The 25,783-nt window shown below is 40.9% G+C and overlaps 2 protein-coding genes across 2 annotated transcripts; both read right to left on the bottom strand.

The window, feature by feature from the left end:
* Positions 1-7,999: 7,999 nt before the first annotated feature.
* On the bottom strand, positions 8,000-10,367 carry LOC121436701 (retinol dehydrogenase 10-like). The gene has a single exon (XM_041636704.1). The coding sequence runs from the start codon at positions 10,170-10,172 to the stop codon at positions 9,147-9,149; it is 1,026 nt and encodes a 341-aa protein (XP_041492638.1). The 5' UTR covers positions 10,173-10,367; the 3' UTR covers positions 8,000-9,146.
* A 1,539-nt stretch (positions 10,368-11,906) lies between these two features.
* LOC121436687 (transcription initiation factor TFIID subunit 7-like) lies at positions 11,907-23,988 on the bottom strand. The gene is made up of 12 exons (XM_041636685.1): positions 23,926-23,988; positions 23,078-23,156; positions 22,475-22,608; positions 21,403-21,532; positions 21,134-21,189; positions 18,482-18,523; positions 17,659-17,731; positions 16,936-17,037; positions 16,265-16,519; positions 15,962-16,074; positions 14,683-14,742; positions 11,907-11,951 (listed from the first exon to the last, which is right to left on the bottom strand). The coding sequence occupies exons 1-12, from the start codon at positions 23,986-23,988 to the stop codon at positions 11,907-11,909; spliced, it is 1,152 nt and encodes a 383-aa protein (XP_041492619.1).
* Between the last annotated feature and the right edge of the window lie 1,795 nt (positions 23,989-25,783).

The raw sequence follows: 25,783 nt of genomic DNA, 5'->3' as shown, positions 1-25,783 counted from the left end.
ATTTTGATGGGGATTGCATTGAATCTATAGATTGCTTTTGGTAGAATTGCCATTTTTACTATGTTGATCCTCCCAATCCAAGAGCAAGGGAGGTCTTTCCATTTTCTGGTGTCTTCTTCAATTTCTTTCTTCAAAGACTTATAGTTCTTGTCAAGTAGATCTTTCACTTCCTTGGTCAGGGTTACCCCAAGGTATTTTATGCTATTTGTGGCTATCGTGAAAGGTGATGCTTCTCTGATTTCCCTCTCTGCTTCCTTATCCTTAGTGTATAGGAAGGCAACTGATTTTTTGGCGTTGATCTTGTATCCTGCCACATTACTAAAGCTGTTTATCAGCTGTAGGAGTTCTTTGGTAGAATTTTTGGGGTCGCTTATGTACACTATCATATCATCTGCAAATAACGAAAGCTTAACTTCTTCCTTTCCAATACGAATCCCCTTGATCTCCTTATGTTGTCTTATTGCTATTGCTAGAATTTCAAGCACTATATTGAAGAGGTATGGAGAGAGTGGACATCCTTGTCTTGTTCCTGATTTTAGTGGGATGGCTTTGAGTTTTTCTCCGTTTAATTTAATGTTAGCTGTTGGCTTGTTGTAAATAGCTTTTATTATATTTAGGTAGGACCCTTGTATCCCTATTCTCTCCAAGACCTTTATCATAAAGGGGTGTTGAATTTTGTCGCATGCTTTTTCAGCATCTAGTGAAATGATCATGTGGTTTTTTTCTTTCAGTTTATTTATATGGTGGATTACATTGATAGATTTGCGTATGTTGAACCAGCCCTGCATCTCTGGGATGAAGCCTACTTGATCATAATGGATAATTTTTCTTATGTGTTCTTGGATTCGGTTTGCCAGTATTTTATTGAAAATTTTTGCGTCGATGTTCATGAGTGAGATCGGTCTGTAATTCTCTTTCTTGGTTGGGTCTTTTTGTGGTTTTGGTATCAGGGTAACTGTAGCTTCATAAAAGGAATTTAGCAATGACTCTTCTGATTCTATATTGTGAAATACATTAAGGAGTATAGGTATTAGTTCTTCTTGGAAGTTCTGGTAGAATTCTGCATTGAAACCATCTGGTCCTGGGCTTTTTTTCGAAGGGAGATTTTTGATAACCATTTCTAATTCTTCGCGAGAGACCGGTCTATTTAGATCATTCACCTGGTCTTGGTTTAGCTTTGGTATATGATACTTATTTAAAAAAATGTCCATTTCTTTTGTATTTTCCAGTTTTGTGGCATACAGGCTTTTGTAGTAAGATCTAATGATTCTCTGAATTTCCTCTGTGTCTGTGGTTATGTCCCCCTTTTCATTTCTGATCTTATTTATTTGCGTGTTCTCTCTCTGTCGTTTAATTAGTTTGGATAGGGGTTTGTCGATCTTGTTGATTTTCTCCAAGAACCAGCTTTTTGTTTCATTGATTCTTTGGACTGTTTTCTGTGTTTCTATTTTGTTGATTTCAGCCCTCAGTTTTATTATTTCCAGTCTTCTACTTCTCCTGGGCGCGTCTGCTTCTTTTTTTTCTAGAGCTTTCAGGTGAGTTTTTAAGTCCCCAATGTATGCATTCTCCGTTTTCTTTAAGTGGGCACTTAGTGCTATGAACTTTCCTCTTAGCACTGCTTTCATTGTGTCCCATAGGTTTGAGTATGTTGTCTCTTTATTTTCATTAAATTCAAGGAAGACTTTAATTTCTTTCTTGATTTCTTCCTTGACCCAGGTGTGGTTCAGTAGTTGACTGTTCAGTTTCCATGAGTTTGTCGGTTTTTTGGGGGCAGCGTGGTTGTTGCCTTCTAACTTTAATCCGTGATGATCTGATAAGACACAGGTGGACACTGATATTTTTTTGTATCTGTGGAGGTTTCCTTTGTTTCCGAGTATGTGGTCAATTTTTGAGAAGGTTCCATGAGCTGCAGAGAAGAAGGTATATTCTTTCCTATTTGGGTGGAATGTTCTATAGATGTCTGTTAAGTCCATTTGCTTCATTACCTCCAATAATTCTCTTAATTCTCTATTAGGTTTCTGTCTGATTGACCTGTCCCTTGGAGAGAGAGGTGTGTTGAAGTCTCCTACTACTAGTGTGTGTGGTTTGATGTCTGCCTTGAGTTCTAGTAATATTTCTTTTACATAAGTAGGTGCTTTTATATTGGGGGCGTATATATTCAGGATTGAGACGTAGCCAGACATTTTTTAGCCAAACATTTTTATTATTATTATTTTAGTCTTTCGTCTTTTTGTTTTTTGGACAATATAAAAACCTCTATTAAAAACCTTTTTAGACAATGTGTAAAGTTTTATCAAAGTCTTTTTTGTGATTTTATTTAGCAGAACATTGCATAAAACAAAAGCAGAAATATGCACCTTAATTAAAGGTGATAAGTATCTGTAACCCATATTTTTTCCTGTGGAAACAAAAACACTTTTAAATATAATGTATCTTTTTTTTTTTTTTGAGACAGGATTTCTCTGTAGCTTTGGAGCCTGTCCTGGAACTAGCTCTGTAGACCAGGCTGGTCTCGAACTCACAGAGATCCGCCTGCCTCTGCCTCCCGAGTGCTGGGATTAAAGGCGTGCGCCACCACCGCCCGGCTTATAATGTATCTTTTGAATTTACTTTAAAATCAACATTTTTAAAGTTACAGGTTGGTATAATTGAAATCTTATAAGCAGTATCAGGACAGGAAAGGGTTAAGATGGGAAACTGCTGGCCAGCAGAAGAGACCTTGAATGTTATCATACTGAAGAACTTGGCTCAGAAAAGAAAAGAGGCGGCAGCAGCAGTGGGCACAGTGAGTGTCCTTGGCTGTCAATGTTTTTTTAAAAAAGTTTTTTGTTAACTTTTTTTGACCATGATCTCAGATTTTTTTGTTTTACGTTTGCATAGTTTCTTAATTGCAAGTGGTCAATTTCCTGTCACCTGTGTGCAGGTCCCTCTCTCCTGCCTAAGGCAAAGACCCTCGGGATACAGAGAGAGAACAAGGGAGAAGGGGCTGCCCTGTTCTGCTGCAGCCAGCCTCTCTCAGTCACTAGCTCCACCGCCTGCCTTCTGAAGAGGCATTCCTCTGCCCTCAGCTGGGTGCATGATTTTGCCACCTGCTCCATCTCAGGTGTCCTTGCTCCCTGGCCTCGAAGCCCCCCAGCCCCCACCCAGATCCTCTGTCATATTGCATTTCCCGCAGTCTCCGGGCTTAGCTCTCAGCACCCAGACAGTGTATTCTCTGCCATCAGACCTGGCTCAGGGCTAGGGATACAGACCCTAGATGGGCTGCTGTCAAGTCATCTGCATTTTACACTTAAGTTTTGTCTTATTTTTTTTCAGTCCTCGTCAGTCCAGTCTTAAACATAATAAACAAAGAGACAGCAGTTTTCTGGAACTCCAGGGGATCACCACGCACCCGATGTAGTGGCCCCAAAAACATTCCAAGTCACAGGCATGTACTCCCTACCCTCTCTATGGCCAGTTCCCTTTGGGCACTCTCCAAGATTTTGCCTCTCTCCTCTCCATTCCTAACATAGGAGAATTCCTATCCCTGTCTAAAAATAACCTGGGGCCAGCAAGTCCTCTGTCTGGAAATGACCTGGGGCCAGAAAGGCCCCTGTCTGGAAATGACCCGGGACTGAGAGAATTCCAATCCCTGTCTACTGACCTGGGAGCAACTCCCTGTCTAAAAATGACCCAGGGCCAAGAAGGCCCCTGTCAGGAAATGACCCAGGGCCAGAAAGGCCCCTGTCTGGAAACACCTGTCAATATCAAAATCCCAAATTGGTTGACCAGTACAAAACCAAAGCAGCCATAGTCAGACAGACAAGACAAAATGACAGAGACAGAGAAAAGAGACAAAAGATCAAGAGTGCTCTCTCACGGGTAGATGCTAATAAACCTCCAGACTTCCATCATCCTGGTGGAATCTCTGGGGTTCCCAGCCAACGCACCATATGTTGTGCCCAGATTATGACCCCCAGGGAGAGTCCACCAGAGAGGACTGTAATAAGCAAGGTTTAATCAGCATAATACAAACATGTTTGGAACCCCTGTCTACTAACCCCATTATGTGAGGCAGAGAGAGGAGTTGTATCTCCTCTGTGGGGTAAGCTTTTAAAGGCATAACTACAAAGAGAATCTTTGAAGCTGCTTTGGCACGGGTGCAAGGACTTTTGCTCCCTCCCATTTTGCTAAGTCAGCCTTTTTTTTTCTTTTTCTTAGAACAAGGCACTATTCCTGAGTTAGGCCATCTTCATCAGCTTGTACCAGGTGGCTGGCTGGGCTGAACTAAGTGACCTTGTGCTCAGAATCAGAATCTCCCGGGTGGGAGAGGGGAAGGCCACTATCTTCCTGGGAAAACATTCTGCTAGGAAATTTCTTCTCACCTCTTTGAGAATAAGGGGTTAGGGACCTACAATAGATATATAGTGTTAAAACGTCCCCATGAGCTGATGGTGACTCATTTTATTTAATGCCATTTCATGGCAAAATAAAGCTCTGTTAGTCCTTCACCTGCACCAATTTTTCTTTCCTTGCCAGTCCATAGCAATATTGTCTAGTACAAATACAAGTCACATTCAGAATTTAAATACTTAAAACATATCTAAAATGTAAAGCTAGCTAGGGGAAATTAATTTTAATATTTTAGCTCACTCAATAAATACTATCTTTCCAACTATAGATTTATAACTAATATTATTATTAATGTGACTATTTTAATATTTTGCCTATTTTTTCTAAGTCTTCAAAGCTGTCAATATGTCAGCTTGAGATAAGACAAGATACTCAGATATATACAGTTTATTGTTTACAGAGACAACAAAAATGGACTAGTGCTATAAGCTCCCGGGTCCTTTTGTCTCAACGGATGATGCTGAAATCAAAGGGTTCAGATGACATGTAAGATGATGGACCCCCTATTGTGGAACTGTCAATGCTATATTGTAGCTGAGCAGGCCTATGGCCTATACTGGACCCCAGAAGCAGAAAGCCCTCCTCCACCCACCGAGAATGAGGAAGGCAGAGGAGACACTGCATTAGAGTCACCTCCGCCAAGGTAAGGATATGAGTAAAGAGTCTTGTAGCCACCTCTACGAGTCACTTCATGTGTTCTGGAAAAGTCACATGTCTGGGTCCATGGCCCTGCTGTGGCCAGGCTCTGAGCTGAGGTCCATGGCTCCTGTTGCCACTGAGGGCTATTCAGAGGCCTGCGGTCTGGACAGATACCTGGAACTATGTTGGTTTTAGAGGGTCAGGCTGCCACCACTGGACCATATAGAAACTGGATGGCCCCTGCCACCACCTGGGGTCATGGTGCTCTGGTCCTGAACTGTGGCTGTGGGCCATGTCTGGGACCATGGCCCTACCTCAACCAGGGTCTGTGTCAATGTCCATGGCTCCGTTTACCACTAAAGGCTGAGCATATGCCCAGGATCTGGTCTGCCACCTAGGGATGTGCTGACGCTTGGGGGCATGGTGCCACTGGGGCCATGATAATCTGGGTAATCTGGCAATGCCAAAGAGGGCCACAATGACATTCATGCCCAAGCTGTTGCCAAAGACCATGTCTGGGCCCATGGTCCTACTGCAGCCTGAGTCTGTGCTGATGTCCATGGTCCATGTTGCCACCGAAGGCCAAACTGATGCCCAGGATCTGGGCCTCCACTTCTTGGTGCCTGAGAGCCATACTGCTGCCAAGCCAGAGTGACATGCACTGCCACCCAGGGCCGGTGTATTGTACAGGCATGAGCTATAGCCAGGGCCATGTCTGGGTCCATGACCCTGCCACAGCCTGGGTCCGTGCTAATGCCCGAGGCTCCTCTTGCAATCGCAGGCAGTGTGATGCGCAGGATCTGGGACCATGTGGGGATTCGAGGACCAGAGGGCTGTTGGGTCCACGCTAATCTAAGTGACCTGCCTGCCACTGGGGCCATGGTGACATCTGGGCCTGGGCTGCTGCCAAGGACCATGTCTGGGTCCATAGTCCAGTCACAGCTAGGGTCTATATTGATGTCCATGGCCTATAGTGCCAATTATGGCCACAAAGACATCGGTGGCCTGGGCTGCCACCTAGGGCCAGGTTAGTGTCTGAGGACTGAACCTCTGCCAGGGCCATGCAAATCCGAGTAGCCTGTGTTGCCACCAGGGGCCACAGTGTCATCCAGGCCTGGACTGCTGCAAGGGGCCATGTCTGGGTCTATGGACCCACCACAATAGTTGTCTGTGTTGATGTCCTGGCTTCTGTTACCACTGAAAGCAGTGAGGATAGGGCTGCACAGAGTTAGCTCAACCCCTCACTGACTGCAGCACTATGGAGAACTGGCCCTACCCCTCACCAATTGCAGCACTTGGGAGAGTAGGCCCTGCACCCCCACAGGGCAGCACAGTGTAACAGTCCCTGCTGACATGGGTGCAGATTAGCTGGCCAAAAAGACGCGAGAGTGGGAGAACTAGCCCCTTGCCCCTTGCCACCTACTGCAGGTGGGAAAAGCTGGTCCTGGGTTTATGAGAGTGGGAGAACTGATCCTGCCTCTCACCAGCTACAGCACCCAAGAGAGTGGGCCCTGCACCTAGCCCAGGCAGCATAATAGAGCTGACCCTATTGATGGGGGTGCAGGTAATCTGACGCCTCAAACTCGCATGGGAGATCTGACCCCACCCTTCATCTGGTGGATTGGGAAAAGGAGAGATGACCTCTCTCCCACCACCCTTTGCTGCCTGTGCCTGGTGATAGAGCTGGCCCTGAGGTCATGAGAGTGACAGAACTGCCCCCCACTGGCAGCAGCACTCAGTAGAATGGACCCTGCACCTTGCATGTGCAGCACAACAGAGCTGACCCTGTTGGGGGGGCGGGGGACTGGTCCCGGGGTCATGAGAGCAGGATTGACCCTGCCCCCCTTTCTGCCATGTGGTGACAAAGGTAAAAAAAAGCTCTCCCTCCCTTCACCCCTTGCCACCTGTGGCAGGTGAGAGAGCTGGCCCCAAAGCCACCAGAGTGGGAGAGCTGGTCCTGCCCTGCACTGGCTGCAGCACGAGAAAGAGGGCACAGCACCTCACCTGGGAAACACACTAGAGCTGACCCTGTTGATTAGCAGGTAAGTAGGGCCTGTGGGTGTGAGAGCAGGAGAGCAACTCCCTCCCTCAAATGCCATGGGGTGGAAAAGGCAAGGGAAATGTGCCTTCCTCCTCCCTGCTCACTGCCACGTGACAGATAGGAAAGCTGGTTTCGGGGACATGAGAATGAAAACGGAGGAGCTGGTCCTGCCACTCATCAAGTGCAGTAATCTTTAGAGTAGGTCCTACACTTCACCTGGGTAAGAGTAGAGCTGGACCTGAGGGTGTGAGTGCAGAACTGGCCCCACACCCTTCTGTCTGCTACATTGGGTGAGCTAGCCAGGACGGTGCTGAAGAGCTCACCTGGGTGGTGATGATGAGGGAGAGTTCGCAGGTTGATCAACCCAGCTACCACCCAGGCCCAGAACCAGGGCTATGAAGTAGCCCACCCCAGCATCCACCTCATCTGTGATCTGCTGGAGCTTGTGAAGGGGACAGACCTCAGATCCAAAGCTACAGGACTTCCACGACACAGCACAACAACAGGATATCCAAGAGGAGCCCCAGTGAGAGCTCATTATCAGTGGTGCAGCAGAGACCAGAGGCCTCAAACCAGCCCCATGACTCACTGCAATGAACACCTGCAAGTAAAGGTGTATGGACAAAAGGGTATGTGATTCAGAGGGCCACACAACAGCTTCCATGAGTTTTAATTTGTTTGTTTTGTTTTTACTTTTAAATTTTGTTTTTGGGGGTGGAAGAGTGGATGGGGAAATGAGTGGGATCACATGCATGATGCAAAATCCACAAAGTATGAATATCAATAAAATGTTTGTTTTTTTAAAAAAAATTCTAGGGTTATTAAGGAAGTCTTCATGGGCATTACAGGAATTTAGCTTTTGCTAATCTTTTTTTTTTTTCACGTAAGTATTTAATTAGTCCTTTAGAAAACTTCCCGATTAGTAAAGGTAGGCTTATTTTGACAGCCTTAAACATTGGTCACTGTTTAAACAAGACACCCTAAAACAAACAAACAAAAGCAATCACGAAATAGTTCATAGTCATTTACAAGAGGATGGTGCACACGTGGACACAGAGGTAGAGATTCACTTTTACAATGTTTCACTAATGCACAGATACCAAATTCAAGGCACAAAATAGCTTGCTTTACAAAAAATACTGTAAAAATGCCATTTGCTGTTCTACAATGTGAATCGACCTTTCAAAAGAACCTGTAATACAATGGGATCGTTACAGCCATCCACAGCACTCCACACGAGATCTGCTCCCCACACTAATCAGAGTTGGCACAAACATGGGGACTTTTTAATGCAGAAATTCCCATTTTCCAAAACTGTCCTTAGAGCTGCTGTGTTCTGTAGACAAGGTCCCCTCCCCCAAATGCGACTCCACAGCTCCCTGAGGAAAGGGCCCTTTATGCAGCGAAATTCACAGGAAGAAAATGGACAGTCGTTTCAATGAACCAGGTCTCTAAACAGAGATCGAATTTAAAACTCACCTAATATCTTAGTTATCGTAAGTGTGTGTGAGAGAGAGAGACCCTCTGGCCTTCGCTGTGACATTCAGACTGCACTGATCTCAAACTGACATCAAAAACTCCTCTTAACAAGAGCTAAACCCACAGACGCCATGAGAAGCCACCCACCCTTGCATGAGTAGAACCCAGAACACACAACAAAATGTGGCAGTGCCAGTCCTTGAACGCACAAGGGCGCCAGCTGGCTAGACTTTCACAATGATGAATGAAGGAATGAATGGGTTCTGTGGGAATTCGGAAGGACCATACACAGGAAACACACTGGAGTCATCATTTCTAGACTTCCTTGTTCATTACAAAAATAATGATGTCACACAGTGCTTGTCTAAATACTGGACTCATTTTTGGGGCCTTGTCTAAAAAAGTCCCCATTGGCAGAAACCCAAGCTCACATTTTTCCAGCACTCTAGTCAGTTAATTTACATTTTATTATTTTTTAAAAAGTTGATTAGAAAAAAAAAAGTTGACACGGGGTTAGAATCCAGAGACCGTCAGCACTGCTGATGTGCACAGACCGGACCATCCTGACCGACATGGCACTCCGTACAAAGCAGTCTTAGATTCCATTTTTTGCTTCATTATTGTTTGTGGCTTGTTTCCTTTGCGCGATGAAGGGGTACATACACTTGTCAGCTCCTAGAAATCGGTACATGCACACGACTGCTTCGAAAGGAAGGATGCTCTTCATGAAGGTCACGATGTACATGAGGCGCGGGGTGCAGATCATGGGCTGGTCGGTAAGGATGGCCCGCATGGCCTGCTTCACACAGTAGTCGGGCTTCAGAGGGGGCAGGAAGGGCTCGATCTCTTTTCTGATTCGGCAGCCTCTGAACATGCCCGTGTCTACAAGGTAAGGGCAGACCAAAGTTGTTTTAATTCCATCCTTTTCAGCAGCCTTTAGCTCATGGCTCAGAGATTCGTGAAAACCCACAACTCCAAATTTACTGGCACAGTAATCCTCAACTCCAGCAGTGCTGAACAACCCCAAGGAGCTCGCGACCGTCACAATGTGGCCATGATTAATCTTCAGCATCGTCGGAAGAAAGGCCTTAGTGGTCCAGAAGTGTGCATGGCAGTTGACCATCATGGTTCTCTCGATGAGCTCATCAGGGCATTCCAGGAGGTGATGTCCAGAAACCACACCGGCATTATTGACCAGGATCGAGACCTCACCAACCTCCTTGCGGACCCTTTCAGCTGTTAGGTAGACATTCTCCCTCTTTCCCACGTCACAAGTGTAGGTAAAAACCTGCAAGTTACACGGGGGCAGGATTTCCTCCTCACCATTGCCAGCTTGCAGAGCAGCGGCGTCGGCCGCCTCCAGGTCCCGGTAGATGTGACGAACCATGCCTGCAGTCTCCTCGTTGCTCTGCGTGTTGATGTCCCAGAGAACCAGCTGTGCCCGGCGCCGGGCAAACTCCAGAGCGAAGAGGCGGCCCAGGCCGCTGCCCGCGCCCGTGATGAGGCACACCTGGCCGGCCACGCTCTTCTCCTTGGGCCGTACCAGCCAGCGCGCCGCGGCCAGCACGAGCGCCCACAGCACTTTGAAAGTGACCACGAAGAACTGCACCACGATGTTCATCGCGACGTCCCGGGTCCCGCGCGAGTCCCAGCACCGTGTGTCCTCACCCTCCCCGAGCCAGACAGCCCAGCTCCTGGCCCCGGAGCGCTTGTCACTGCGATCGGGGCGCGAAGCGTGCGCCCCGAGTCCGCCCCCGAAATGCCGAGAGGGGCCGAAGTGCTCGGGGGCCAGTCCCGCCCGGGCGCTCGGCGCGGTGGCCACGGGCTGTGCCTGCCGCTGCGGCCGCCCGGCTCGGCGCCTCCTGCTGGCGGCCGCTGGCTTGTCCCGCAGCGCCCAGCCGTCCGGTCCCGCTGCAGCAGCGGCGGTGACAGCCACGAGTTAGGCGACGCGCGCTGCCTTCATGACCAAGCCGCCGACGCCCGAACGTCCCCTGCGCCGCTGCTGCGGCTCCCTCTCCTCCTAGGGCAGGGGTGCGCCGGGCGGGTGGCTCCGGGCGCGGGAGTTGTCAACTTGACTCAAGTTGCGGGAGGGTGCGGGCAGCGCCGGGAAGGGACGACTTGTGGGGCGCACGAGAGGGCTGCCAACCGCTCGAGGTGCCAGCGCGCCTCGGGTCCCCTGCCCTGCACTCGCGCCGCTGTCACTCGGGCGCCGGGCTCTGCAGCGGAGCTGTGGCCGAGAGTCGGGGCGCTCTCCGCCGGCTCTGAGAGAGCTCCACACACCGCGCTATATAACCAGAGGGAAGCACCGGCCGCTGCCTCCCTCCGCTCGGCCCTCCCCGCCCCCGGGCGCACCCCGCCCCCGGCCCACCCACCCCCCCACCGCGCCCTCCCTCCGCCCGCTGGCCGCCTCACCGAGCGGGGCAGCCCCTCTCCCACGACCGTGGCCGGAGCCTCCCGCCCTCGTCGCGCTTCTCCTTGCGGCTCATGCCCCCTGCCGTGGGTCGCCGCGGCTGGCTCCTGCCGGGCCCCGCGGTCGCCAGAGCACCCCCCATCCTCCTCGGACCGTCCGGTCATCGCTTGCTAATCTTTTCTTATGGGAGTTACAATAGAAAGACTTAGGATAAGGGGGTCATCTTTTCTGTAATTCTTCTCTTAGCTAAAGAATAACATCAGCTCCAGTCTTCAATATCTAATCAGAGAGCAAAGATAAGTAGAAAGAAATCATCGGTGAGCAGGAAAGTAGCCTTTAACCCAAAAAAGGAAGGGCATTAACCTAGTATTTATTAATGAAAGGTAGGCATTTAGACAATTGTGACAGGATCCAGTCATTGATAGAAATTAGGGATGTTTTTACTTTTGTTTTTGTTTTGCTTTTTGAGACAGGGTCTTGTATATATACCAGGCTGACCTTCAACTGTGACCCTTCTGCTTCTGCCCTTTGAATGCTAGGATTACAATCTGACAAGTTTATTATTTTCTATATTGTAGGAAATACTTAAAACGGGGTTTGAAAAGCTAGCTTCTCTAAAACAGTTGTACATCCTCCCATCTTCCTTTGACAAGCATGGCCGAATGATCTAATGGTACCATACAACAAAAGACAAAGTTGCAACTCATACATATTTAATCTTAAATTGATAAAGAAAAACAAAGCCCATGTTGAGTTGGGTCTCTAAGCCTATTATGCATTTTATACTGTCCCCTTCTATATGGCTATGATCTTTATTTTTTACTATAACTAAAAATATTCAAATAAGCAAATATAGTTGGTCAATATAAAACAACTAGTGTAGTGGTTCCACCCGGTCTTCATCTGGAAAGTGAATCCACTTTATATGCTAGGCTGAGGGTTTCTTTACTCCTTTAGGTAACATTTCAGTTGTTCCTGTAGGTGATAAATCTGTAAGGAGAGGCAGAAAAGCATCACAAAAGCTATTTGTAATTTTTTTCTGGTATTCCAAACTTTATTTTTAAAAAACATCCTTTATTACAATTTCAAAAGTGTAACAAAGATCCTTTTTTACTATATCAAAGAATTGATAAATATGTACAACTGGACAAACCCATTTTAAGAATATTCAAAAGGTAAAATAGGGGTAGTGAGCAGGACCCTTACCATAAAAGCCTCAAGCTACAGTCATCTTCATAATATAAACTTTAAAGTTGCTACCTGCAATACTCTATAGTAGCTTCATGAGATTAACTTATTGCATGTTTTTCTCCATTCTTTCCCCCATTGTAAACTGTTCTGTGGCTTGGAATAAACAATCACTCAAGTTAGAAACTGAGAAGCTTCTGTAAAGCAAAGGAAATGGTCAACAAGACAAAAAAAACATCAGCCAACAGAATGGAAAAAGATCCTCACCAACCCCACATCGGACAGAAGGCTGATCTCCAAAGTGTACAAAGAACTCAAGAAATTGGTCATCAAAACAATAAATAATCCAGTAAAAATGGAGTACAGATCTAAACAGAGAACTCTCAACAGAGGAATCTAAAATGGCTGAAAAGACACTTAAGGAAATGCTCAACATCCTTAGTCATCAGAGAAATGCAAAAATCAAAACAACTCTGAGATTCCATCTTACACCTGTAAGAATGGCCAAGATCAAAAACACTGATGACAACTTATGCTGGAGAGGAAACACTCTTCCATTGCTTGTCAGAGTGCAAACTAGTACAGTCCCTTTGGATGTCAGTGTGGCGATTTCTCAGAAAATTAGGAAACAACCTTCCTCAAGACCCAGCAATACCACTTTGGGGTATATATCCAAAGGATTCTTAATTGTACCACAAGGTCATGTGCTTAACTATGTAGCAACATTATTTGTCATAGCCAGAACCTGTAAACAACCTAAATGCTCCTTGACCAATAAAGAAGATATGGTACATTTACACAATGAAGTACTACACAGCAGAAAGAAAAATGACATCTTGAAATTTGCAGGCAAATGGATGGATTGAGAAAACATCATATTGAGTGAGGTAACCCAGACTCAGAAAGACAATTATATGTACTCACTCATAAGTGGCTTTTAGACATAAAGCAAAGAAAACCAACCTACAAATCACAACCCCAGAGAACCTAGACAACAATGAGGACTCTAGGAGAGATATACATGGTTCTAAACTACACAGGAAGTAGAAAAAGACAAGATCTGAGTAAACTGGGAGCATGGGATCATGGGAGAGGGTAGAAGGGGAGGGGAGAGGAAGAGAGAGGAATGGAGAAAATATATAGCTCAACAAAAAGAATTAAAAAATAAAAAAGAAACCTGAAATATCACTTGTAGTACTTTCTTTTCCTTCGTCACCCTTTAACTGACCTAAGTCCTATCAATCCTTTAAGATATATCCTCTCATATGTAAATGGTCAAAGAAATGTTATTTTTAATACTCAAAGAGCTGAAAAATGTCTATCAGAAAAAGAATAGTTAAGTAAAATGTGATTTATAGGTTATTTTGAGTCAACTTTTAGGTCTGCTGTAGCTAGGGCCTTGCTTATAATGAGATATTTCATTAAAAATGTCTGGGCCTGGGCTGGAGAGATGGCTCAGTGGTTAAGAGCACGGGCTGCTCTTCCAGAGATCCTGAGTTCGATTTCCAGCAACCACATGGTGGCTGACAACCATCTGTAATGAGATTTGGCATCCTCCTCTGGCATGTGGGCATACATGGAGGCAAAATGTTGTATACGTAATAAATAAATTTTTTTAAAAAAAAATCTTAAAAGAAATATCTGGGCCTTAGGCTAGCTAGACGGCTCAGAATTTAAAAGTGGTTGCTGCACAAGCCTGAAAATTTGATCCTAGGGCCCAACTGAAAAATGAATTTGATTCTAGGACTCATACGATGCAGAGAGCCCATTCACACCAATTGTCCTCTGATCTCCAAATACATGCCCCTATGTATATGTGTATGTGCACATACACAAACATATACAATAAAAATTTTAAATTAAAGTTTAAACTAGGTCTGATTCTCCTCCTTCATACTCAAGCAAGGAATTCCTTAAACCCAACTTAAAACTAAAACCTATCTTTCCTATCCTAGTCTACTGTCAAATGATTTAACTTTTGCTTTATTTTCAGACTTTACATTAAACAACTGTCTTCATGGCTTAAAACACGGGCAGATAGTCAAAGTAGTCAAGTTCTCTCCATACCCTAAGTGACACCTTGAATATGCTCTACTACTGGTTTGTTTGATTTACTCTTCCTGTCTAGGCACAAATATAATTTCCTTAGGGAGGTTTGCTATGTTCTTGTAATTTAATCCAGGATTCTCCTTATTCTAAGGAGAATACTGACTTTTTTCCTGCATAGTGCTTCTTTGGGATTTATACTTTAATATTTATATGATAATTTGTTTACCATCAATCTCCCTTGGCAGATCTATGAGGACAACTATTTTATCTGTCTTATCCAACACTCTTTATCCAGTGCTTTTCACTCCAGAGGTATTCAATAACTGTTGAATGAACAGACTTTCAAAAAGTTCTTGATGCATCCTGCTATTGTCACACAGAATATATGTTTATCACTATTCTTGTAAGACAAACAGCTCAAAAATAGATTAGAAGTGGTTGAGTTCTTCATAGCAAATTATTTATTTAAAAATGTACTTCTTACCTCTTCACACTTTTGTTTTTCTAATATGTTAAGCTGCCCCAAAACATACTGGAAATGCCTCTGAAAAAAATAAATTGTATCAGTGATGAAAGATGTATCTTAAAGGAAGAGAGAACCACAGAACCCATTTTGTCATATATTTGATAAGAAAGCTGTCAATTATAGGAAAACAATTTTTAGAAAAACTGTAGCACAAAACTACTGCCTAACCATCCAATCTTATTTTATGTACTCTCTACAGCATTTTTCTTGAAATAAATGGGTGAAATATCTACATGATATATTTTTCCTAGTGTTGTATTAATCCTCCATTTCCCCTCAAGAACAGAACATTACTACTCCTAACACTGCATACAATACCACACATATGTAAATTGCACGTATATCACAATAGTATCAGATATCGGAATCTTTCAAGATGTATCTATACTACTATCTTTGGCTATTCTAAAAGACTACAGCCAAAGTGGGTATAGCTCTATACCAAGCTGCTTCTCTTTGACAATTATTGCTCCACAAAAAAAAAGAAAGAAAGGGAAAAAAATCTAGCAAAGGATTCTCTTAGTGCTGTAGAATCACCTTACTACCAAGATGGGAGCAAATGTGACATAACAATGTATTTTCCTTTCACTGAAACCCTGAAAATGTATATAAAAATATAAAAATTCACCCATTATACGTGATAAGACTTTTAAATTAATTTGGTCCTTTTTTACTGAAACAAATATATATTAGTATAAACAGGTTTATTCTATGTATTGCCAATTATTATGGTTCCTCTTGGAGCTTTAATTCTCTTTATTTTCTTTTTTGATACAAGGTCTTACTGTGTAACCCTGGCTAATCTGGAGCCTGTTATATAAACCAGGTTGTTCTCAAATTCACAGAGACCTCTGCCTCCTCAGTACTGGGGATAAAAGGCATGTGCCAAAATACCCAACTGATTTTAATTTGTTATATAGTGAGAATGGTGAAAGGATCTATGTTTCAGGGACCTGAGGAGTAAATGAAATGATAAAACATAACTCTTTTATTGTGTCACTGCTATAGTAAATGTTTAATATTGGTCATTATCTCAGGTCACCTGGTCCCGTTCCCTATAAAAATGCTTAGATTAAAAAAGTATTAAAATATAATAAAATAGGGATATTTTAGTAGAAATTTCTAAAAAGTTACTTAGCTTTATGAGTCAACTACATAGTGATGGTGTGAGTGGAAACACAGAGATGGAATTTTGAAAGTAAGATATCAGGGCATCTAACAGTCAAGAAGAACTTACCTTAAGGGTCAAGTTTTCCACATTCCTAAGGAGATCTTTCTGTCGTTGTGCTTTTTTATAAATCTTTTGGAGCTTCATTTCTTTGACATGAATCAGTTTCTGAATTCCTGTGACTGAAGGAGGTAGAAAAAGGATTTTTGTATTAAGTCTAGCTTTAAATAATGGACCAAGTCACAAATCAAATAAAACTCCAAGGACTAAAAACTTCTGAAAACTAAGCATTGCATATAATGCTTGTTCAGAGTTAGCCTTTTATACGGCCACCCTCCATACCCAATTCCTTTGTCTTTTCTTCTGACTTACTTATTGAACTGTAATCTTTGTTGGTTTCACAGAAGCTAGGATGAATAAATTGGATTTGCAGCTCCCTTTCTAAATTCTCTTCAAGATTGTCTATCTCCTTTTCTTCTTCTTCTTCTTCATCATCTTCATCATCGTCATCATCGTCATCCTGATCCCCATCCTTTTGATTGTCAACATCCTCCTCTTCAATTTTAGCACCCACATCATTACTGTTACTGCCAGAATCGCCAAACATCTCTCGAAGCATTGCAGTTTCTATTGATTTTAAGCAAGGGAAAAATTAAACAATCTGAACCTTTGGAAATGACCATAACCCCAAATAGCAATACATGCCTTACCATGAAGTTCACTGGAGAACCAGTGAATTGTATAAATTATTTTCCTATAGGGAGATTATTCCCTTTGTAAAATAATGACAAGAAATATGAAACACTAACATTCATCCATGTATTCAATTATCAAGATATCTAGAGAATTTAAGGGTCCATAGGAAGTTGAATATAAGGGCATATAGGAGATTAGAATTCCAGTTCTAAAACCCTAAGAGCATAGGAGGACCAATGAGGAAAAAGGACAAAGACATCTTTTTTTTCTTTGATTGGTCTGTGAGTCTGTCACACAGTTAACACTTGCCCTTATCTGAAATTCTTCCTCTATTTTCAATGAAGTACCTGATGAGCTACGACCACGCATTCGTGCGGTTCTTAAAGTGCCTGAGATGCACCCTTGACTTTCTATTTCCTTGGTTTCATCATCAGCAATGACTTCCCAACCTGAAAATATAATAGTCAAGGAAAAACCAGAAGAGAGAGCACACAGTTGAAATGAAAGTGGCTCTTTAACTAAAAGTGCTACTAATATTTAATTTAGGTCAAATTTAGATCATTGTACCTGCATTTCTAGTGTGGAAACTGCCTTACAGTAAATTACACAAACATAAATACCCTTCTATTGTCTGTCTGTATTTACCATTTCTAGATAGAAAATAACATTTCAAAAATCTTAAATTGCCGGGTGGTGGTGACGCACGCCTTTAATCCCAGCACTCAGGAGGCAGAGGCAGGCAGATCTTTGTAAATTCGAGGCCAGCATGGTCTACAAGAGCTAGTTCCAGGACAGGCTCCAAAGCTATGGAGAAACTCTGTCTCGAAAAAAAAAAAAACAAGCAAAAAGTGTCTTAAGTTCTACACATCAAAACTGGCACTCGAACACTAGAAGCGAGGGAGGATTAAACATGCTGCTTAGTAGTGTGGGACTTACCTGGCATAACAAGGTTCTGAATTTGATACCAATATCTCAAAGAAAAGCAAAACTCCCAACTAGAGGTGAGATTTGTCATAACATGCACATGAGATGAAACAGACTATAAGGAAAATATTTAATATAAAGGATACGGACACTGACGGCTTCAGCATCTGAGCACAGCAGTCTCTTCACTTCTTTATCCACGTTTGGAGATTCAGTGTCCTGAAGCAATGTATGGAAGGAAATACCAGCAATATCATTTAGCATCCAGTTTTATGTAAATACCTTTCCCTATATATTAATGAACTAAAATGATTGGGCCTTGTTTGATGCTCATCCAACAAAACTTCTACTTTAATAGTGCTATATATGAAGGAACCTATCTAAAATCTACAAATTTGTAGAGCAAGTTCATTTTCCAAAATTAAATCACTTGAAATGTTTACTCTTACCTGTCTATAACTCTATGAACAAGAGTTTCAACATTTATGTTTCATTATTTGTCTTAACTCATTAGCAAAGAACAATAATTCCATGTTAGTTACTTACAAATAATTTGCTTTAAAATCCAAATTTCCCCACTGCATTTTTCCACCTTATTACAATGTTCCTATAAAAATTAGATCCTATCTGCATGTTCTCACTTGAATAGTTTTAAAAATTACTCCACAACAATTAATTCCTCATGACACAAGAATAAACCAAGGCCTTTGATGAGAAATCCTATTAGTTCAAGCAAATGTTGGTAAGTTGAACTCTTAACTCCAAGGGATGGATTTTGAAATGAAAATAAGGAGGGGAAAGCAGTTTGTAATGCATGGAAACACTACCATAAAAGTTGCTATTGGACATTAAATAATTAGTTCCCAGTGAATAAAATCCAGTGTACGTATGTATGTATGTATATGTGTGTATATCTGTTTATATGAAGCATATGAAAATAAACAATGAAGATTATGACCACTTCTGTACCTTACGCAAGCCAACTTCATCCGTTTGTTTGACATCAGGAAGCTATGAAGTAAAGCACAACAAAGAACAACGTTATATTTTGATTTCTCTACTTAAGTCCAGCTTAAAGAGATCTACAAATATATTTACCTACTTTTCTATTTAGCAGACAATAAATTTCATTGGCTGGCATGTTACTAAGACACATTAACACATAAATTAGAAAAGTTAAGTCTACAACTTTAGTGCAGTTTTTTTTCAAAATTCTGACAAGGTTTACTGTATACATATCCAAGCTCATTCTAAAATTCATATGGAAAGGTAACTATTCTAAAAATTTTAAAACAATATTGATGAAGCAAAATGAAGTGGTAGCAATCAATCTTTAGATTTCAAGACTTACCACAATACAGTATCTATAGAGAGACTGGAACAAAAAAAAAAGAACCCACAAATAGTACCATACAAATATTCCCAAGGAAGAGGTGGAGGAGAGGGAGAGCACAGAAGAAGAATGGGAATCTTGAATTAAAACTCATACTTTAACAAAACTGAAATATGGATCACAGGCATAAATATAAAATCTTCCGTATCTAGGCTAAGCAAAGACACCTTATATTTAACAACAAAAAAATCAAAATCTTTAAAATAAAAATATCAATAAATTAAACTTCATCAAAACTAAAAATCTTGCTTTCTATAAGTTCTTGTGAAGTGAACTAAAAACTCAAGCTATCAAACATGAGAAGGTATTAATAAACGATGCATACATGATGAAAGACTAGTATACAGACTAGAAAAAGAATTCTTTGAACTTAATAATAAAGTCATTTTAGAAAATGGTCAGGGAGCTGGAGAGATGGCTCAGAGGTTAAGAGCACTGACTGTTCTTCCAGAGGTTCTAAGTTCAATTCCCAGCAACCACATGGTGGCTCACAACCATCTGTAATAAGATCTAGTGCCCTCTTCTGGCCTGCAGGAACACACACAAACAGAATGCTGTATACATTACATAGTTAATAAATCCTTTAAAGGAAGGAAGGGAGGGAGGGAGGGAGGGAGGAAGGAAGGAAGGAAACTGTCAAAAGAAGCTTAGTGTCGTAGTGCATTTTTGTAATCCCAGAATTTAGACAATGAGGCAGGAGCACTGCTGCAAATTCAAGGCCATTATCTACCCAAAAGATACAAATTAACACCACATTAAAATCACTACACACTTATAAGAATGGCTATAATAAAAGAAAATAATGACAAGACCTAATGCCGATGAGGTGAAGAATTTGTATTTCATATACTATCAGTGTTAATATAAAATGATACTTCCTCTAAAAAAGTATGGCAGTGTCTTATAAAAACTTAAAAAAAAATGTTTGTGGTTAGTGAAGTGGTTGAGCATTAATATGCTTGCGATCAATCTTGATGACCTGAACTTGATACCTAGAATTGATTCTCAAGTTTTCCTGTGAGCTCCATTTGTTGCACATATGTATGCACACACACACTAAATGAATGTAAATAAAATTTAAAAGCTAATGCTTGGCAAGAGACATGTCTCAGTTGGTAAAGACCTCCTTTATGTGAGCTAAGTTCTGGGATTAATCCTTAGCAACATATAAAACAAGGTATGGTAATACGTGTCTGTAATCCCAGCACTTGAGATGCTGGTGGTGGCAGGAAGATCAAAAATCATAGATGACCACACAGCAAGTTCAATGCAAGCCTGGACTATATCAAACAGACCCTGAGATTCAAACAGTCATAGACATTAAGTAAAATGAATAAAAATCTTTTAAAATATGCCACTATCATATGGTTCAGAATTATTCCTGAGCATTTATCCTGGGGAAATTAGGATTTAAGTTCACACAAAGAAACCTACTCACAATCTTACTTATAACTGTCAAAAAGTAGAAACAATACAGTTATGTTTTAATGGGTAAACAGTTGAACACATTGGTATATTCACACCAGAAATGCAATTCAGCAATATGTCATTCTTAGATTATATACTGTATGTTCAATATATAGAAGATAATAAACATTAAAAAAACCACAGAGATGAAAAAGAGATTTCGAATTGCTAGGCACTAAAGATCAGTAATGTAAGGCAGGAAGAAAGTATAAATCTTTCTTTTTTAGAATAAGAAAATCTCACTGTGTATTCCTAGCTAGCCTGATAATGGCAATGTCATCCAAGATTTGGACAACAGAAGGCAATCCTCTTGCTGCAGCTTCCAAAATGCTGAGATCTCAGGTAACCAACATGCCTCGCTTTAAATCTACAGCATCTGAAAACTAAAAGCATGAGGTGCAATGTCCAATTCATGATTCTTCTGAATCCCTAACAATGAGACTATAACCTAAAGAAGTGGTTCTATTTTTAGTCACTGCTGTAGCCCCAAATGCTAGCTCATAATGCTGTGGATTGTGCCTATTTTAATTTTTTTACATTTTGAGTCAAGGTCTATAGCCAGGGATTGTCTTAAACTCACGATCCTTCTGCATTAGCCTCCAAGTGCTGAGATTACAGGTAGGTACCAACACATCTGGTAGGCACTGCTTATTGAACATATAAATGCATCAGCGAATTCCCAACTGACTTTCTACCTTTCTTTCTCCCTCATAGTCCTCTCCTAAGTCATCCAGCAGAAACACAAATGACATGAGACTAACCTTTTTTCTTGTTCTCCGGAACCTTTTCTTTCTGATGTTCTTAAGTGGTGGAGTAACTAAAACAAAAACATAATGAAATATGCCATGTGACTTATGACTGTCCTATATCTACATGAATTTGATGAAGAAATATGTCATGCTCATAGCATGATTTCTTTCTTCAAAAATAAGAAGTTAATGAACCAGGTAAGAGGTCCCTGATTCATAGAGATTTGCAATTCAAAAGATAAATGTAGTCAGCCATAATGAGCAAGAGATTGGTGACTTACTGCCATGCTTCCAGTTATATCTTTTTCTATCTGTCTTCCCTCCACCCCTTCCAGTTACAGTAGTGTGAGCAGAGGTAACTGGTTCTTCTGGGGGAGAGTGAGGCTCACCAGGAGCACTGCATACAAGCATCTATATTTAGCAAAGACAAAGAAGTTTACTATTGCCCCAAATACTAAACAGTAATAAATTATAAACATACCACCAGAAATGAGGAGCACAGATGATTCTTGACATTTCCCAAAACCAAGTACTATGTAATATAAATTCAGATTCTTTTATATATCCCTTTCCCATCCTCTCTTCCTTCTTCTCTTTCTCTCCCTCTTCTCTCTCCCTGCATCATGATATATAGATTTGACTTTTACCTAGCATATACCACTGCAGAAGCAATATCATGAAACGCATACATTTTAGCATTTTCATCTAGAGAGGAAATGAGAAAGCACCAGTAGAGATGAGAAGTAGTAACTTTTTTTCAGAGTTAACACACTCTCTAGCAGAAAAAGACCTAGTCATTTATATTTTAAAATAAGCAAAAGTCACTATAAGTGGCAAACAGCAGAAGTCTGTAAAAGTAAAGAAATAAAAAGTTAAAAATACAAAACCAGGGCATGACGTTATGTTCCTGTGCAATTGATCTGATAATTATAAACAGTAAATAGTCATTTACCAAGTGGAACTGAATACCGGCAGAAAGACTAAAGATTCCACAAAGGGTACGAGAACCAGAAGATGAAGAAAACCAAACCAGTGGTGGTGATATAGCTCAATGGTAGCTAGAGCACTTGCCTGGCATGCATGAGGACTTGGATCTGGTCCTCAGCACTGATAAACTAAACAAGATTTTGTGGATCTGGGGAATCACTCAGTTGGGTAGAGTGCTTTTCTAAAATGCTCAGAGTCCTAGGTTTGGTCCTCAGTACAACTTAAGAGTGTGGAAAGGAATGCCTGTTAAGTCCAACACTTGGTAGTTGAAGACAGAAGGATTTGAAGTTTAAAGTCATCCTCAGCTACATACTAAGTTTGAGGTTATCTTGGTATATATGAGACCATGTCTCAAAAAATTCATACCTGAGAAATATCTGCTGTTTTATAAAATGTTTTTCTATCAACAGTTTTCAGGCTTCCGATAACACAAGGCAAATTAACCAGCTTAGCAGGCAGTGAGACATCTTCTACCTGAACAACTGCATGATGTCCATCAGCTAAAGGAAAGTAGAGAAAATTAATATTGACATTCCAATGCTCTGTTCAGTCTCCAAGAAACCGAATAAGGAAGACTTATGCAGGACAGAAAAGTTTTTTGACAAAACTTAACTATTTTTGAAAGACTAGAAATCAATATCCAGAAAAAGAAGAGAGTATCTACAGCTTGTTTTTACACACTGTATGTTACTAGTTCAAAAATATCTAAGTTTCTTTCTAATGGTAGCAAAGATGAGTAAGACAGCAACTGCTTCCTTGTTATCTCCAACAGCAAATTTCATTCATTTAAACACATTCCTTAAAAAAAAAGCATTTGATTGTAACATTGTGTATGTATGCTTTCTAAAGGTTAGAACCATAACATACTCTATTTTTCACACCTTTAATGCCTAATATAGTGCCTTTCACATAATCTGTAGCAAATTATTGTTTTGTTTAATATATTGTGAATTGATATTAACTACTTACGGGCAAAGCCAATTTTTAGTTTATCCTTCATGCCAGGACCTCGAGAATGTATAATCTTTCTGACAGCATAAGCCTGTTCCTAAAAAGGAGGTAAATTAAAAATCAGAAAGATTGTCTAATAGTCTTCCTTAAACAAAACCTTACATTTTCCAAATGTTAACTATGCTATGTACCATGAAAGCCCATGCATTGTATAAATCAAATTAAATGAACTCAACTCAAATTTCATCACTATCTTTTAGAAACTACACTTTGTGTCTTCTCCCAGTTTTTCAGTTTTACTTCTTACTGCTTATCCTTCCATTGTAGTTGCTAAGGAAAGGTATTAGCTATAGTTTACTAGATATGTTGATTAACTATAATGATAATAACTTTCTGACCATCTCTATCATAGCCTCCAAAATGAAATAATACTCAAACATGGTTTTCAATGGGGAGAGTCAAGCTTAAAGTTTAAATGAGTTTGAAAACTCTGCTTGGTGATGAATTTGCAGATGACAATGGTAGTCTCTCCAACCAACTCTTCTGAGATGACAGAAAGAATTTTACAAGTCTTACCTTGGCTGTCCACAAAATTGGCTGTAAATGTTTGTGCTAAATGACCAGATGATTCATAATTGTCATTGTCATAGTTGTTTTGACAGAGAATTAACCCATATGATTGATGGTATATACAGGAAGAAAGAAATATTGTGAGAAGAATATGAACTACAATAGGACTGCTAATAGAACATGACTTCTGGGAAGCAAATGTTCTGAGTTTTTATAACCTGAAATGCTAGTGTTACCTAAGCAGAGCTACACTTTTGCACTGAAGACATTTATTCTGAGATATAAATGTTACTTACCTGAGGCAGACGCAATATAAACTGTTCCTCAATATCTTGGGATTCTTCATGCTTTAAAGTCATGGCTTTGAGTTCATAAAAAACAAAAAAAAACAAAGTCACTACAAACTCTTGCTCACTCTGCTGACCATCTCTGATTATATTATTTTATATAAGATCTTACCCATAATTCTCATGGAAAAGAAGTTTAGAAATACTTTATTTGACATCTTGATTTCTAAAAGTCATCATTTCCAAAGTCAATTCAAATTACACAATGTAACTTGATGAATTAATCAAGCTGTTGTGAAACATGATTTAATATTTTTGGAAAAATTCTTGTTCTGTCAAATTAAAAGAGTCAACTTCAGCTAAATGGCCTCTATATGGCTGAATGCAAGCCAAAGAAGGAAATAAAAAAAAAGAATGAAATCAACCCAGAACTTATCTGCACATACTAATTTGAAGTGAACAAATACTTAATTTTCAATATTTAATTCACCCAAATAAACGAATAGTTGTAATTAGGAAGTCTATGGAATAACAAGAAACTTGTTATGGCTCAATTGCAATGGCTGAGCACTTCCTTTGCAAGAATGTGTCCCATGCTTATATATCTAGACCATGTACACTAGCTTCATGGAATAGATAAAATTCTTTAAAAGGGTGATATGAATAGGACACAAAATCTGATTTTATTTATTAATTATTATGACTAATTGTCATGTATTCTGTCGCTCAGACTTACTAAATTAGGTGCTTTAGATATGTCCTTTCATTTAATCCTTAAAGTCACCAGATTTCTATAAGAATATTTAAAATAATCTTAAGATAGATTTGTCTCAATACCTCATGCATGTTTAGTATGCACTCAGCACAAGAGGAATATTTTCTTTTAAGAATACATCTTATGTAAAATGAATAGTCTAATCCAAATTCGAGGGATTTCAGACCAATCATGTGTACCTTATACAGCAAGTTAGGGTAAAAGCTCTAGTTGATGCACATCCCTAAATACTCTGTAAATCATCATCTGGGACCTGAGTTTTAAATCCAAATCTTTCTTAAAAGCATCCATTCTTTTAACACATAGGAACATGGGACTCTTTTAAGGTGGAACCAAAGCACTTAGTATAATACTGGGAAAGGGAGGGTTAAATGGGGTGGGGTGGGGAAAGAGGGCAAGGCAGGAGGAATATGGAGGATAACTAACACTAAAGATATTTTGGAAAAGACATATGAAAACCTACTACTGCAGAAGCTTCCTGAATTATATAGGTAACATAAATAAAAAGTTTAACAGAAGATACCCTATGGTAGGAGACAATACCTCAAGTTGAAATCACATGCTTACAAATAAAAACCTCAGTACTAGAAATTGGTTACCTCTTTTTGGTTTGCTGACAAATGGGGGTCCCAAAGACCCCAATAACATCAAAGGGTACTGCAAAATGCCCTTGGTTACCCCCCCAAGAATTTGGTGGTAAAACCCTTTTGCTGAATACACTATGTATTTGATCATAAAAATGGAGAAGGTTCAGATTATCTAGAACTTTCAACCCACTGGCTAGCTTTCATAGTGCTTCAAGGTGCCATGCACACTACCAAAACAGAAAAATAGTGTCATCCAGCTATGAATCCTGCAAGCTACAATGAGAATTGTTCTGGCAACATAAGCCCACTTGTACAATGGGCATAGCCCACCGTTCTCTGACTTAATTTAAGGATTGCTCTATGAAATAAGAACCCATAATTGGCACTGTTTATGAGGCAAAGAACCTTTGATTAGACAGACCACAGACCCTCCATCCAGACCAATTTCCATAGTGACTGTACTAGTTTATATCCCAATAGAATGAATAAAAAGGTTTCTCTGCAA

Source organism: Microtus oregoni, unplaced genomic scaffold (genome assembly GCF_018167655.1).
Source record: "Microtus oregoni isolate MIOR12 unplaced genomic scaffold, Mior012 000050F_002, whole genome shotgun sequence".
Lineage (NCBI taxonomy): Eukaryota > Metazoa > Chordata > Mammalia > Rodentia > Cricetidae > Microtus > Microtus oregoni.
This window is presented reverse-complemented; position numbering and strand designations above follow the sequence as displayed.

Excerpts from the sequence above, each read along its gene's own strand:
- LOC121436701 (XM_041636704.1), bottom strand. The coding sequence starts at position 10,172 with ATGAACATCGTGGTGCAGTTCTTCGTGGTCACTTTCAAAGTGCTGTGG.
- LOC121436687 (XM_041636685.1), bottom strand. The coding sequence starts at position 23,988 with ATGACTTTAAAGCATGAAGAATCCCAAGATATTGAGGAACAGTTTATA. Across the intron at positions 17,732-18,481 it reads ATGAAGTTGGCTTGCGTAAG|GACACTGAATCTCCAAACGT; the intron begins GTACAGAAGTGG and ends ACATTGCTTCAG. Across the intron at positions 16,075-16,264 it reads CAAAGATTACAGTTCAATAA|TCACAGGAATTCAGAAACTG; the intron begins GTAAGTCAGAAG and ends TACCTCCTTCAG.